The sequence below is a fragment of the Scyliorhinus torazame genome, chromosome 2 (assembly GCF_047496885.1).
Source record: "Scyliorhinus torazame isolate Kashiwa2021f chromosome 2, sScyTor2.1, whole genome shotgun sequence".
NCBI classification, from domain to species: domain Eukaryota; kingdom Metazoa; phylum Chordata; class Chondrichthyes; order Carcharhiniformes; family Scyliorhinidae; genus Scyliorhinus; species Scyliorhinus torazame.
Window position 1 is genome coordinate 11,590,054 of NC_092708.1, and position 13,949 is coordinate 11,604,002.

Here is a 13,949-nt window from a genome sequence, read left to right on the forward strand (position 1 = left end):
GTACACAATGTAACTACATAAGCACCGGCATCGGATGAAGCATACAGGGTGTAGTGTTAATGAAATCAGTCCATAAGAGGGTCGTTTAGGAGTCTGGTGACAGCGGGGAAGATGTTGTTTTTGAGCTTTAAATCATGGCCTTCACTAATTAGCTTGAAATTTCAGAGTTTAAACGGTGTGTCTTATTACCACGCCAGTTCACATCTTTACCCAAAATGATCCCTTATATCTTTGTCTGGAATCCAAACAATGAATTTCAGGAAAAGTCTTGTGAAAGTGAAGTCCGTTTTCGAGGTGCTTTTACACAGCTGTGTTATTTTCATTCTGCCTTCACAAGTGAGAAGAGACACACAGTAGGACCTTCTCAAAAGTATAAACATGAATTTATTAAATTATAAATGAACAACTGAACAAAAATGAGCCGAACAGTGATGTCTGATTTTTACGCAAATATTCTCATCTAAACGTCACAGCATGGTAAAATAACAAATCCTGGATATCGCATAAAACATGAATTGCCCATTCTGTCTTTCCATTGTTCCGTCAGATTGTGGCGAATCGATAACTGAAGGGTTTGTCTGTCCTTCCTCAACAGCCCGTTCCAGACGCTCACCACCCTCTCGTGAAGAAATTTCCCCTTTGGGCACTTTTGTATCTCTCCCCCCTCACCTTAAACCTAGTTCTAGACTCCTCTACCTTTGGGAAAACATGTTGACCACCTACCTCATCTATGCTCCTCATTATTTTATACACCTCTATAAGCTCACCCCTATAAACAATTAACCCCCGGCATCCACAGTCTTTTTTAGGGGCGCGAGTTCCACGATCTGTTGTGTGAAAATGTGGTCGACATTTCAGTTCTAAATATCCTGGTTGTAAGCTTCAAACTTTGCTCTGGACGCCACCATCAGATAGCTTCTCTGTGTTCACCGACTAAATCCCTTTCCCATTTTAAACAACTTCATTACAAAGAACAAAGAACAAAGAACAAATAAATGTACAGCATAGGAACAGGCCCTTCGGCCCTCCAAGCCCGTGCCGACCATGCTGCCCGACTAAACTACAATCTTCTACACTTCCTGGGTCCGTATCCCTCTATTCCCATCCTATTCATGTACTTGTCAAGATGCCCCTTAAATGTCACTTATCGTCCCTGCTTCCACCACCTCCTCCGGTAGCGAGTTCCAGGCACCCACTACCCTCTGTGTAAAAAACTTGCCTCGTTCACCTCTTCTAAACCTTGCCCCTTGCACCTTAAACCTATGCCCCCTAGTAATTGACCCCTCTACCCTGGGGAAAAGCCTCTGACTATCCACTCTGTCTATGCCCCTCATAATTTTGTAGACCTCTATCAGGTCGCCCCTCAACCTCCATCGTTCCAGTGAGAACAAGCCGAGTTTATTCAACCGCTCCTCATAGCTAATGCCCTCCATACCAGGCAACATTCTGGTAAATCTCTTCTGCACCCTCTCTAAAGCCTCCACATCCTTCTGGTAGTGTGGCGACCAGAATTGAACACTATACTCCAAGTGTGGCCTAACTAAGGTTCTATACAGCTGCAACATGACTTGCCAATTCTTATACTCAATGCCCCAGCCAATGAAGGCAAGCATGCCATATGCCTTCTTGACTACCTTCTCCACCTCTGTTGCCCCTTTCAGTGACCTGTGGACCTGTACACCTAAATCTCTCTGACTGTCAATACTCTTGAATGTTCTACCATTCACTGTATATTCCTTACCTGCATTAGACCTTCCAAAATGCATTACCTCACATTTGTCCGGATTAAACTCCATCTGCCATCTCTCCGCCCAAGTCTCCAAACAATCTAAATCCTGCTGTATCCTCAGACAGTCCTCATCGCTATCCGCAATTCCACCAACCTTTGTGTCGTCTGCAAACTTACTAATCAGACCAGTTACATTTTCCTCCAAATCATTTATATATACTACAAACAGCAAAGGTCCCAGCACTGATCCCTGCGGAACACCACTGGTCACAGCCCTCCAATTAGAAAAGCATCCTTCCATTGCTACTCTCTGCCTTCTATGGCCTAGCCAGTTCTGTATCCATCTTGCCAGTTCACCCCTGATCCCGTGTGACTTCACCTTTTGTACTAGTCTACCATGAGGAACCTTGTCAAAGGCCTTACTGAAGTCCATATAGACAACATCCACTGCCCTACCTGCATCAATCATCTTTGTGACCTCCTCGAAAAACTCTATCAACTCTATTAGATCACCTTTCAGCCAGGTTATTGTTATCTATACTCACAATTGAAGCCTCCAACCCTAAATGTAATTCTGGTGACTCTGAGGCATAGCCGAGCAAATCGAAGACTTGATCTAATCTCTTGTACTTGACTCCTCAGGGTGACCTCAGTCCCTGAGCACCCAACAGCTGCACCACAGCAACCTGTTCGGCTGGTTCTGTGACTGAGTGACTTGGGAACATAGGAATTAGGAGCAGAAGTCGGCAATTCAGCCCTTTGAGTCTTCTCCGCCATCCAATCAGATCATGGCTGATCTCTTCCTGGTCTCGAATCCAATTCGGGTATCACTATAACAAAGCAGAGCATTGTCCAACCAATCAGGTGGTTATCCCTTATCATTTGAATTGATTTAGATTTATTGTCCCGTGTACTGGGGTTCAGTGAAAAGTATTGTTCTGTGCACAGCCCAGGCAGATCGCTCCATACATGAAAAAACACAGGGCATACATAATATACACAATGTAAATACATAGACACGGGCCTCGGGTGAAGTACACGGAGTGTCGCACTGCTCAGTGGAGAAGATGTGTGGAGAGATCAGTTCAGTCCATAAGAGGGTCATTTAGGAGTCTGGTGACAGTGGGGAAGAAGCTGTTTTTGAGTCTGTTCGTGCGTGTCCTCAGACTTCTGGATCTCCTGCCCAATGGAAGACGTTGGAAGAGTGAGTAAGCCGGGTGGGAGGGGTCTTTGATTACGCTGCCCGCTTTCCCCAGGCAGCGGGAGGTGTAGATGGAGTCAATGGATGGGAGGCAGGTTCGTGTGATGGACTGGGCGGTGTTCACGACTCTCTGAAGTTTCTTGCGGTCCTGGGCCGAGCAGTTGCCATACCAGGCTGTGATGCAGCCCGATAGGATGCTTTCTATGGTGCATCTGTAAAAGTTGGTAAGAGTCAATGTGGACATGCCGAATTTCCTTAGTTTCCTGAGGAAGTATAGGCGCTGTTGTGCTTTCTTGGTCGTAGCGCCGACGTGGGTGGACCAGGACAGATTATTGGTGATGTGATTACCTAGGAATTTGAAACTGCTAACCATCTCCACCTCGGCCCCGTTGATGCTGACAGGGGTGTGTACAGTACTTTGCTTCCTGAAGTCAATGACCAGCTCTTTAGTTTTGCTGGCATTGAGGGAGAGATTGTTGTCGCTGCACCACTCCACTAGGTTCTCTATCTCCCTCCTGTATTCTGACTCGTCGTTATTCGAGATCCGACCCACTATGATCATGTCATCAGCGAACTTGTAGATAGAGTTGGAATTGGAGCTGAATTTTGCCACGCAGCCGTGTGTGTACAGGGAGTAGAGTAGGGGGCTAAGTACGCAGCCTTGCGGGGCCCTGGTATTGAGGACTATCGTGGAGGAGGCGTTGTTGCTTGTCAGAAAGTCGAGGATCCAGTTGCAGAGGAAGGAGCCAATTCCTAGGTTTTGAAGTTTGGATATGAGCTTGGCTGGGATTATGGTGTTGAAGGCAGAGTTGTAGTCAATGAATAGGAGTCTGTTGCAGGAGTCCTTGTTGTTCAGATGCCCCGGGGGCTGAGCGTAGGGCCAGGTCTGCTGTGGACTGGTTGTGGAGGGATGCAAACTGCAGTGGATCAAAGCATTCTGGGAGTATGAAGTTGATGTGTCTCATGACCAACCTCTCGAAGCTCTTGAAGTATCAAGAGGTGGGCACCCATGCGGTCTGAACCATTACTGAAAATTATCTTCATGTTTCATTTATTGACAATTTTATGTGAGATATTACTTCATTGCGCCATCTCAAAACTGCTTACTGTGTCCAGAACTGAAACCTTTACAGCTCTGTTTTAGTTCTTGGAGGCCTAGCGTATTAATTTGTCCATGTTTTTCTATCTGCCGTCTCACTGAGTGGCCTGGCATTTCTATCAGAAGCACCATACACATCCGTCGAAATAAGTCCAGATTCAGTGATGGAGGCGGTAGATCTCCTGGGCTTTGACACGATAGTTTGCTTAATGATTCCTTTCTTCACCAAAAGCTTGACCACATTCCTCCTGAACTTCACCCCGATGAATGCATACAGGACTGGATTAACGCAGCTGTGCAAGATGCCCAAACCTTGGGTTGCAGACAGAGCCCTGTCGATATGGTTGCGCCTGTCACAAGTCTCACTGATGAGTTTGGCCCTCATCAGCGTGTCGATGAACACGGTGATATTGTGCGGGAGCCAACAGATGAGGAAGGCCAGCACCACCGCGATGATGACTTTCATGGCTTTCTGTTTTCGTAACCCCTTCATTTGCCACAGCTTGGAGATCATTGCGCTGTAGCAGAAGATCATGACAGCCAGAGGAATGAGGAACCCAATGAAGTGCCTCAGAAACCTGGTGGTTACTCTCCATGTTTCGGCCGATTTACCTTTGATGGTCTCATAACACATAATTTGCCCAGAATATTTGTACTCGCCCTTGTACAGAACAGGTAGAGACAAAATAATGGCCACGAACCAAACAGCACCACAGGCCAGCGTGATCAGAAATGGTCTCTTTTCCTTGTGCGCCTGTCCAGGGTAGGTCATGGACAGAAAGCGGTCGACACTGATACAGGCCAGGAACAGAATCCCACTGTAAAAGTTAACTTCCTGTAACAGGCTGATGATCTTACACATGGCATCACCAAACACCCAGCCAGATATGGCATCCACTGCCCAAAAGGGCAAGGTCACGGCGAATAGGAGATCGGCCGCTGCCAGGTGAAGCAGATAGTTGTCTGTGGACGATATTGTGCGTCGATTGTAAAGTAAAACCACCATTACAACCATGTTCCCTGCCATAGCGAGGAAACACACCAGGCTGTAGACAACGGCAGTTGCCACGTTCATTAGCCTATTTTCTATTTGTGCGCAGGGTGACATTTCAAGAGGAATATTGTAGTCATCAAGAAATGAATAATTTCCAAAAATATCACCAAAGTCGAAATCGTCAAGTGTAAATTTTTGGGCGACCATTTTCTGAAAGAAAGAATAGAAAACGGAGTGAGGTTAATCCCATGACGTAGTATCAGACGTGTATTGTTATATCATGTATGGACAATGATTATTGAAGATTTATTTGCACTGGGCTGCCTGAAACTAATTATTTTTGTGATAAGGTAATTAATTGATTCTTCAAGAACTCGGCATTCCTCCAATTCTGGCCTCTTGTGCACCTCCGACTCCGCCCCCCCCCCCCCCCCCCCCCCCCCCGCCCCCGCCATTGGCGACCAAGGTGTCAAGGGTCGGAGCTCCTGACTTCCCTCAGCAAAGTCTCCAGCTCTCTTAACCCTGCTCTGCTCTAGTGAGAACAATCTTAGCTTCTCTTGTCTCTTCACCTAACCCTTCATCACTGCCTCATTCACCTTTAAGACCATATGAACATAAGACATAGGGGCAGAATTAGGCCACTCGGCCCATCGAGTCCGCTCCGCCATTCAATCATGGCTGATATTTTTCTCATCCCCATTCTCCTGCCTTCTCCCCATAACCCCTGATCCCCTTATTAATCAAGAACCTATCTATCTCTGTCTTAAAGACACTCAGTGATTTGGTCTCCACAGCCTTCTGCGGCAAAGAGTTCCACAGATTCTGGCTGAAGAAATTCTTAATTTTCTTAATCTTCTCTGTATTCAGTGGAATGTGTTTTCTTTCAATTATGGGCATATTCCAGCAGCAAGGGGTTCAATCCCAGCTGACGTGACAGCTGGGCAGGAAGATCCCAGGATAGAACCCTGGTTCACAAGACCATGGCCGGGATTCTCGCTTTCTGAGACTAAGTGTTGATGCCAACGCAGAATTTGTGGACTTCCACGGGAGAAAAACTGGCGCCACACCTGGACCGGTTCAGCGACCGTTAAGGGGCTAGCGACGGCGCCACGTGGAACACAATCGATTCCAATGCGAAACGATGCGGGATTCACCGGGTCCGTGATTGGCTCTCAGGAGGCTGACAAGCTGCAGCTTGTAAAAGTCAAAACGGGAAAATATGGCATTTGAAACACGGAAGTCTAGCAATACCTGGATAAGGCTACATGAGAGAATGTCGGGAAAAATCCCACGAAGGGTTAACAGCAGCTGCAAAAGAAGGTTTTGAAATGCAGATAGCCTTTATCAAACAGGCGTTAAGAAAACAGCTTGTGACTATTCAAGCTGTAAAACTGACGCATGTCTTACAAGTCACAGCAGATTGAACTTTTAGTTGTATGGAATAAAGCAATATTTCGCACCTTCTTTGCAGTTAATTATTTTAGTAAGCAGCTAAAAAAGAATTGCTGGGATCTTCAGTTGAATTGGGTGATAAATGTTTAGGTGTGAAATTCTGCTGACACCAGGTGAATATGGGGAGCTGGAGACAACGTGACAACGGGAACACACGTTAACCCTAAATCGGAGTCAGGGTTCTGAGCTAAGGGCACTATTTGATAATAAAGCAACTTTAGAAATGACAGAAACCAGATGTAACACGCCTCTGGGATCAAAGCACTTTTGAACATCACAAAGGAAACAATGTAATCAAGAGTTCGATGAGCTGAAGTCATGCTCAATATGAATACATAGTCGTGTTAGAAACAATTCAGATTAAAGGTACCTTGAACAATCAAGAGTAAAATAAAGTTACTTTACGATAGCATCATAGAAACTTAATAACTGATAGAAGGAGAATATAAACCTTAAAAAAGGGGACAGCCAGCAGAGTCAGCTCTCATAGCTGCCCTTGGTCATGGGAAGGATAGAGCACAGAAACCGAGCGGAACAACGAATCCATCTGAGGAAGACCAAAAGCTAAAGAAGAGTGATTGTCAAGGTGGACCTGAAGGTCCTTTCAACCAACCAGGAGAATCCAGAAGCAAAATTTTTTCACTTTTCTGTAAATACAGTGATTGCATCTTTTAAAAGAAAAAATATAATAATAAAATCACTTAAAGTTTTAACCTGAAACAGTGGTTATTACAAAGTCTACTTTACTTACTTAGCAATGCGGGACCCAGGATCGATGCTACTAAGGGGTAAGTAGATAAAATTCTTCTATGAAGATATGGGTTATACCGGGAGATAACTTGAAAATATAGATTTACCCGAATAGCACCCACCTAAGTCTTCATAGGAGTCAGGGAGTGAGAATCCCTGTTCACCATTTAGAATTTCTTCTTGATCCTTTTTGGTACAGGGGGAATTCTGAGAACAGTGGTGAGTTTTTTACTTCATGGCGCCCAGCGTGGAGGCCGAGAATATTAGAAGTTTCTAGGTAAAGCAGAGTGGAGACTAGAATATTAGAAGTTTCTAACCGACACAGGGGCTAGAATAATAGAAGTTTCTAGTTCCCAAACAACGGTTAGAATATTTGAAGTTTCTAACCAGCACAAAGGCTAGAAAATTAGAAGTTTCTAGTCTCTGTGTGAGTCAGACTTTACCTGCCGAGTTTAGTTTGGAAAGTCACATGTGATTGACTTTTGAAAGGGTATTCTGTGGATCGAGGGGACATAAAACTCAGGTTGAGTGTGAAAATCAGTAGACTAGAAGATACTGACCCTGAGAAAAAGTCTGCAAGACATCTTGGTGGCAGCACTAAAAATCTTGCATCCATTACTGGTAAAAGGAGGCCAAAAAATAAATCATCCTTAGAGTGAGGCAGATTGTGACAAAAGCCTCGAGAAACAGGGGCGCCTAGAAACCTTTAGAGACCAATAACCAATCAACCCTTAACTAAAACAGGACGATAGTGCCTTAGTACCCTTGAATAGGGCCCAGAAAGGGTACTAATCCTTAATTTCATAGTCGACTGGAAAGGGACAACCAGGAACAGAAGTTAGAAATCCCAAAAATGGCAATTTGAATAATCCTCTTGCTCTGAAACACTCTGAAAGATTTAATAAAATTAGATACAGGAAAAATTAAGATATTAAAACCAATTGATAACACAGAGGAAGTTTGGGTGAAGCTACCAACTAAAACCACAGGGACAGTAATCAGTGAAGCTGCAAAAGGTAAAGACAGCTTTACCTTAAACATACAGTTGAATTAGAGAAGCATGGCGTCTGGAGCAAGAGAAATTGTATCGGAATTAAAACATCTGACCCAATTGAATAATAATAGAGGGATTATGATAACTTATAGACAATCTATCGGCAGCAAACGAAGAAACGTAATCAGTAAGGGATTGAGAATATGGGATGATAGATCAAGGGCTGTTATTAATGGACCTCAGTTTAAAATGATTCATTGTGAACATGAGGAAACATTGTGTTGAGGATGTTGTAGCCCAATTGTTTGGACAGGGAGTAGTCATATGCAACCCAGGAGAATGGCAGATGCAGAGTATTCAGGCGATTTGATATTGCATTTGGAACGCCAACGATGGGGAAATGCTGCTGCTCCCAGGGAAATCTGGGAAATTCAGTTTTGCCACGATTGTTTTGTGAAATATCAGGAAACACTAATGATTAAAGTTTGTGACCGCAAGATAGATTTTGACCCTGGGAGATGTAATTGTGTATGGGATGGTGTGAAAATGACAAACTCTGATTGCTGCAGAGAAAACCTAGCTGACGACGAGGTAATTTTGAAAGGAGGTGCAGGATTGTGGAGAAGTGACAAACTTACAGTCCCAATTAGTGAGGGAGTACATAGTGTAAAAGATGTTGGGATGACCCGGGGACGTAAAATTAGCTTAACGATGTTTAGAGACTGTATCACCGCAATGATGCCGTGCCACAGGATAGATCACATCCCCAAAGCGCTCGGACAAGGGAAAAGGAATGTTTGGTTATGAGTGTCACGGGGAGTGCACGAGTGCACTGACTAGTATTATGTGATGATGCAGAGTGGGAAGACAGTGAATTAAAACCCGTTAGCAGCATTGATAGGACAGATGATAAAGTTAAAATGTCATGTTCGGAACTTACCTTTCATAAAGATCCGGTCATAATTTAAAAAAATAAAGAAATTGAAGTAAAAGCGGTAGCTATACCGGAAATGTATCAGGGTAAGGATCACTGAGCGAGCAAAAGAGGAGGAGTTTGAGATTCTTCGAATCTCACTCAGGGGTGCAATGACAGAAGGAGGAGGCTTAACAGGCCTTAAAAGTATGATGTACGTAAATGATAAACAAACCAGTTAAAAAAGAAAAAGGAAAGAAATGGTAGGAAAGGAAATCCGGAGCGGGATGCATGTCCCCCGACAGGCACCTGCAGATGACAGGCTGCTCTACACAAACCAATGAAAGTGTAGCTGGCGTGTGACCATCAGCTGCGCATCGTACACCTCTGCGCCCGATGCCCGGGCAGTGTGCACGACACCTTCATCCTGGCACACTCAACAATTCCTGACGTGTTCGAGGTGCCCCCGCTGCCCCCCAGGCTGGGGGGTTGGCTCCTGGGTGACGACTGACCACTGCAGTCGTGGCTGACGAAGCCTATCCGGAGGCCACAGACCGACGCTGAGACTCGCTACAACGACACCCATACGGCGGCCAGGGTTGTGATCGAGCGGTGCCGGCCTCCTGAAGATGCGGTTCAGGTGCCTGGACCGCTCTGGAGGGGCCCTCCAGTGTGAGGCTGAGAGGGTCGCCTGCATCATGACGGTCTGCTGTGTCCTCCACAACATCGCACAGCAGAGGGGTGACGGGTTGAAGGAGGAGGAACGGCAGGCCTCGTCCAATGAGGAGGAGGGGGAGGATGGGCAGGAGATGGAGCCCAGGCAGGCACAGGAGGCCGCAAGGCCAACCCACACGGGATGCTCTGATCCCTTCCAGGTTCACCAACTGGGGGGAGAGGGGAGGTGCTGGCCATGGGCACGGAAACCTCATCTCAACCCCACACCCCTCATGAACCCCCCCCCCCTCGGCCACCCCCGCCTGCAATCCCCTCCATGATACACACCTGCCGCACTACGGGGTGGGGGCCCTGGGTTGGCAGTGACAGCGGGTCTGGTCCATGGGATGGAGGATGATGACAACCTGCTCTGCGATGAGCTCTGGCGCTCCACATCGTCTGGCACAGCCTGACTCCTGCCCACGGTAACACTTTCCACCGCCCACCTGGATGACCCCTGCATGCGAGCTGGTCATTCCATCACACGGTTCCATCGGACCCCTGGGGTGCCGGTGGTGGGACGGTCAGGGGGGATGGGGGGGGGGGGATGGTGTGCAATTCAGGCCACTCACAGGGTCTGCCCATTTCCCCCTCCCCCCCACAGCATCTACCATTGCTCCCCCCTCTCTGGCCAGCCCAGACCAGCCCACCCCTCACACCCATCTGACAGAGTACGAAGCAGATTGTAACAGTGGTTTAACGTGACAATGTATATACACAGTCTGTGCCCTAACCCCGGTAACTACACTGTACCCTGCAGCCATGCCAACGTAACTGGGGTCTAACTTTCTGGCCTTACGGGGCCTTACGCTTAGGTGGTTCCCCAGACGGTACAGCAGGAGTGGAGGCGGCCTGCTGTGACTCCTGTCCTGCGGCCTGGGTCCCCGTGGGCGCACGTCTCCTGGGGTGACCCGGCCTGGATGTGCCCAGCTGCTGCTGACGTCCCGGGTGGTGCCACCCTCTTCTGCCCGCTGCCCACCAGATCCATCAGGGACAGGAGGGGGGGAATGCTGCAGTGTCCCGGGACCTCCCCTGTGGGGGTCACTGGCACGGACCCCAGCACGTCCTCCTCCTTCGGGGCGCCCGATGGCCCCCGGGCTTCCCCATGGGACGGGGGTGCGAGCAGAGAGAAGCCCTGCCACCAGGCGCTGCAAGCCTGGAGGCTCGGCCAGGGTCCGCACGCTCGCGGCCATGGAGCACAGGGAGCGGACCACCTCCCTCTGGGACTGGGCCACCTCCCCCTGGGACTGGGCCACCTCCCTCTGTGCTCTGCCATGTCGGCCAGCGCCTGGTCAATGCCGCTCACGTTCTCAGCCATGGCCCCCTGTGACTGGGGAGCGCCGCTGCAATGCCCAGCTGGCTATGGCACATGGCTGCCTGCGAGAGGGCAGCCCTGTCCTGGGCCTCGGCCAGCGCCTGCACAGAATGCCCAGGCCTTGGACATGCTGGTCCACCGCCGAAACCTTCACCCCCAAGGCCTCCAGCGCGGACGCCACCCGCGCGGTGTTGGCTTGGGTGGCCCGCATTGTCAGCACCACTCCCGTCTGCACCTGCAGACGCTGGATGCTCACCGACTACCCCTCATGTAGTCCCTGGATCTGCAACTGCATCTTCACCAGGGATGGGACTGTTTGTTCCAGACCCTCAAGACCCATCTGTTGGCAGCTGGTTCCTGGGGCCGGCCTGCCCTCCCGGGAGTTCCTACCTCCCCCTGATGTACCGGGTCACCAGGTAGTCTCCCAGGAGCCTCTTCCCAGGTGCCCAAGGTGAGTGTCTCCGAGATGCTGGAGGGCGTTGGAGACAGCTGGGACGGGATATCAGTGTCATCCTCGGTCCCGAGCTCCGGGGTGTCCTCCGTCTCGGGTGCAGGGCTGGTGTCCGAGCTGCTCTCCGCGGATGTGGTTGGCAGATAGAACATAGAACATAGAACATAGAACAATACAGCGCAGTACAGGCCCTTCGGCCCACGATGTTGCACCGAAACAAAAGCCATCTAACCTACACTATGCCATTATCATCCATATGTTTATCCAATAAACTTTTAAATGCCCTCAATGTTGGCGAGTTCACTACTGTAGCAGGTAGGGCATTCCACGGCCTCACTACTCTTTGCGTAAAGAACCTACCTCATTGTAGCGCACAAAGACTCCGAGAGACGAATAGAGTGAAGTCGATGAGGCTTTATTAAGCGTGACTGTTCCCCCGCAGCTCGGTAGTAGACTACCTGCGGGGGAGGGCTCCAGGTACTTATACTCCACCTTCAGGGCGGAGCTAGAGGTCAACGTCCAACCAAGACCCGGGATCTGTCAGCCAATGACATCATGGCTTCACAGTCCCACATGACCCCTAATGCATACTACCACATTCACCCCTTGTTAAAAATGTACCCGGCGGGGTGATGCTTCGCATGGTGGTAAGGGTTTACAAGGCTGGTCCTGGGAGGAAAACTTTCACATGTTATAACAGTATGTACAAGGTTTTTTTTTTTTGTTTCAAACAATTTACAGTAATCATCAGGAAAAGACAAATGTTCTCGTTAAAAGTCCATATTGTACTGTTAGATCGACGCCACGAGTCGGTCGGGCGGTCTGGTCGTCCGTGTCGATCGCCTCGGCCCCGGTGGTGGTGGTGCTTGTTCCGGTGTTGTCTTCTCCGGGAGCCTTACGGTTTCAGCTTAGGCTTTATTCCTGGTCGGGCCTGGGAGGAGGACTGATCCTCCTGGGAAGGGGGCGGTCGCGGGGTGCGGCGGTGGCAGGAAGGGGGGGGGGGTGGGTGATTGGTGTCGGGGTGGTGTGTGTGTTGCCGGCGGGCGCCAGATCTCGCAGAGAGACCGTGTCCTGTCGGCCGTCGGGGTACTCCACGTAGGCGTACTGCGGGTTCGCGTGAAGGAGGTGAACCCTTTCGACCAACGGGTCCGACTTGTGCGCCCGCACGTGCTTTCGGAGCAAGATGGGTCCTGGGGCCGCCAGCCAGGTCGGCAGCGACGTTCCAGAGGAGGACTTCCTGGGGAAGACAAGGAGGCGCTCATGAGGCGTTTGATTGAACTGCGGGGGAAACAGTCACGCTTAATAAATTGTAGCGCACAAAGACTCCGAGAGACGAATAGAGTGAAGTCGATGAGGCTTTATTAAGCGTGACTGTTTCCCCCGCAGTTCAGTAGTAGACTACCTGCGGGGGAGGGCTCCAGGTACTTATACTGTAGTAGACTACCTGCGGGGGAGGGCTCCAGGTACTTATACTCCGCCTTCAGGGCGGAGCTAGAGGTCAACGTCCAACCAGGACCCGAGATCTGTCAGCCAATGACATCATGGCTTCACAGTCCCACATGACCCCTAATGCATACTACCACATTCTGACCTCTGTCCTATATCTATTACCCCTCAGTTTAAAGTTATGTCCCCTCGTGCCAGCCATTTCCATCCGCGGGAGAAGGCTCTCACTGTCCACCCTATCCAACCCCCTGATCATTTTGTATGCCTCTATTAAGTCTCCTCTTAACCTTCTTCTCTCCAATGAAAACAACCTCAAGTCCATCAGCCTTTCCTCATAAGATTTTCCCTCCATACCAGGCAACATCCTGGTAAATCTCCTCTGCACCCGCTCCAAAGCCTCTACATCCTTCCCATAATGCGGTGACCAGAACTGTATGCAATGCTCCAAATGCGGCCGTACCAGAGTTCTGTACAGCTGCAACATGACCTCCCGACTCCGGAACTCAATCCCTCTACCAATAAAGGCCAACACTCCATAGGCCTTCTTCACAATCCTAACAACCTGGGTGGCAACTTTCAGGGATCTATGTACATGGACACCTAGATCCCTCTTCTCATCCACACTTTCAAGAACTTTACCATTAGCCAAATATTCCTCATTCCTGTTATTCCTTCCAAAGTGAATCACCTCACACTTCTCTACATTAAACTCCATTTGCCACCTCTCAGCCCAGCTCTGCAGCTTATCTATATCCCTCTGTAACCTGCTACATCCTTCCACACTATCGACAACACCACCGACTTTAGTATTGTCTGCAAATTTACTCACTCACCCTTCTGCGCCTTCCTCTAGGTCATTGATAAAAATGACAAACAGCAACGGCCCCAGAA

At 48.9% G+C, this 13,949-nt stretch overlaps 1 protein-coding gene across 2 annotated transcripts in view; it reads right to left on the minus strand.

The window, feature by feature from the left end:
• Nucleotides 1-370: 370 nt before the first annotated feature.
• Nucleotides 371-13,949, minus strand: part of LOC140385988 (C-X-C chemokine receptor type 2-like) — a 53,466-nt gene continuing 39,887 nt past the window's right edge. Inside the window, exon 3 of one of the 2 annotated variants that reach the window (XM_072468625.1) lies at nucleotides 371-5,233. In XM_072468625.1, coding sequence (XP_072324726.1) covers nucleotides 4,094-5,230 — 1,137 coding nt within the window. In that variant the 5' untranslated portion in view covers nucleotides 5,231-5,233 and the 3' untranslated portion in view covers nucleotides 371-4,093. Of the gene's footprint in view, nucleotides 5,234-12,666; nucleotides 12,850-13,949 lie in introns of those variants that run through there. The other variant, XR_011933521.1, reaches the window with a different exon arrangement.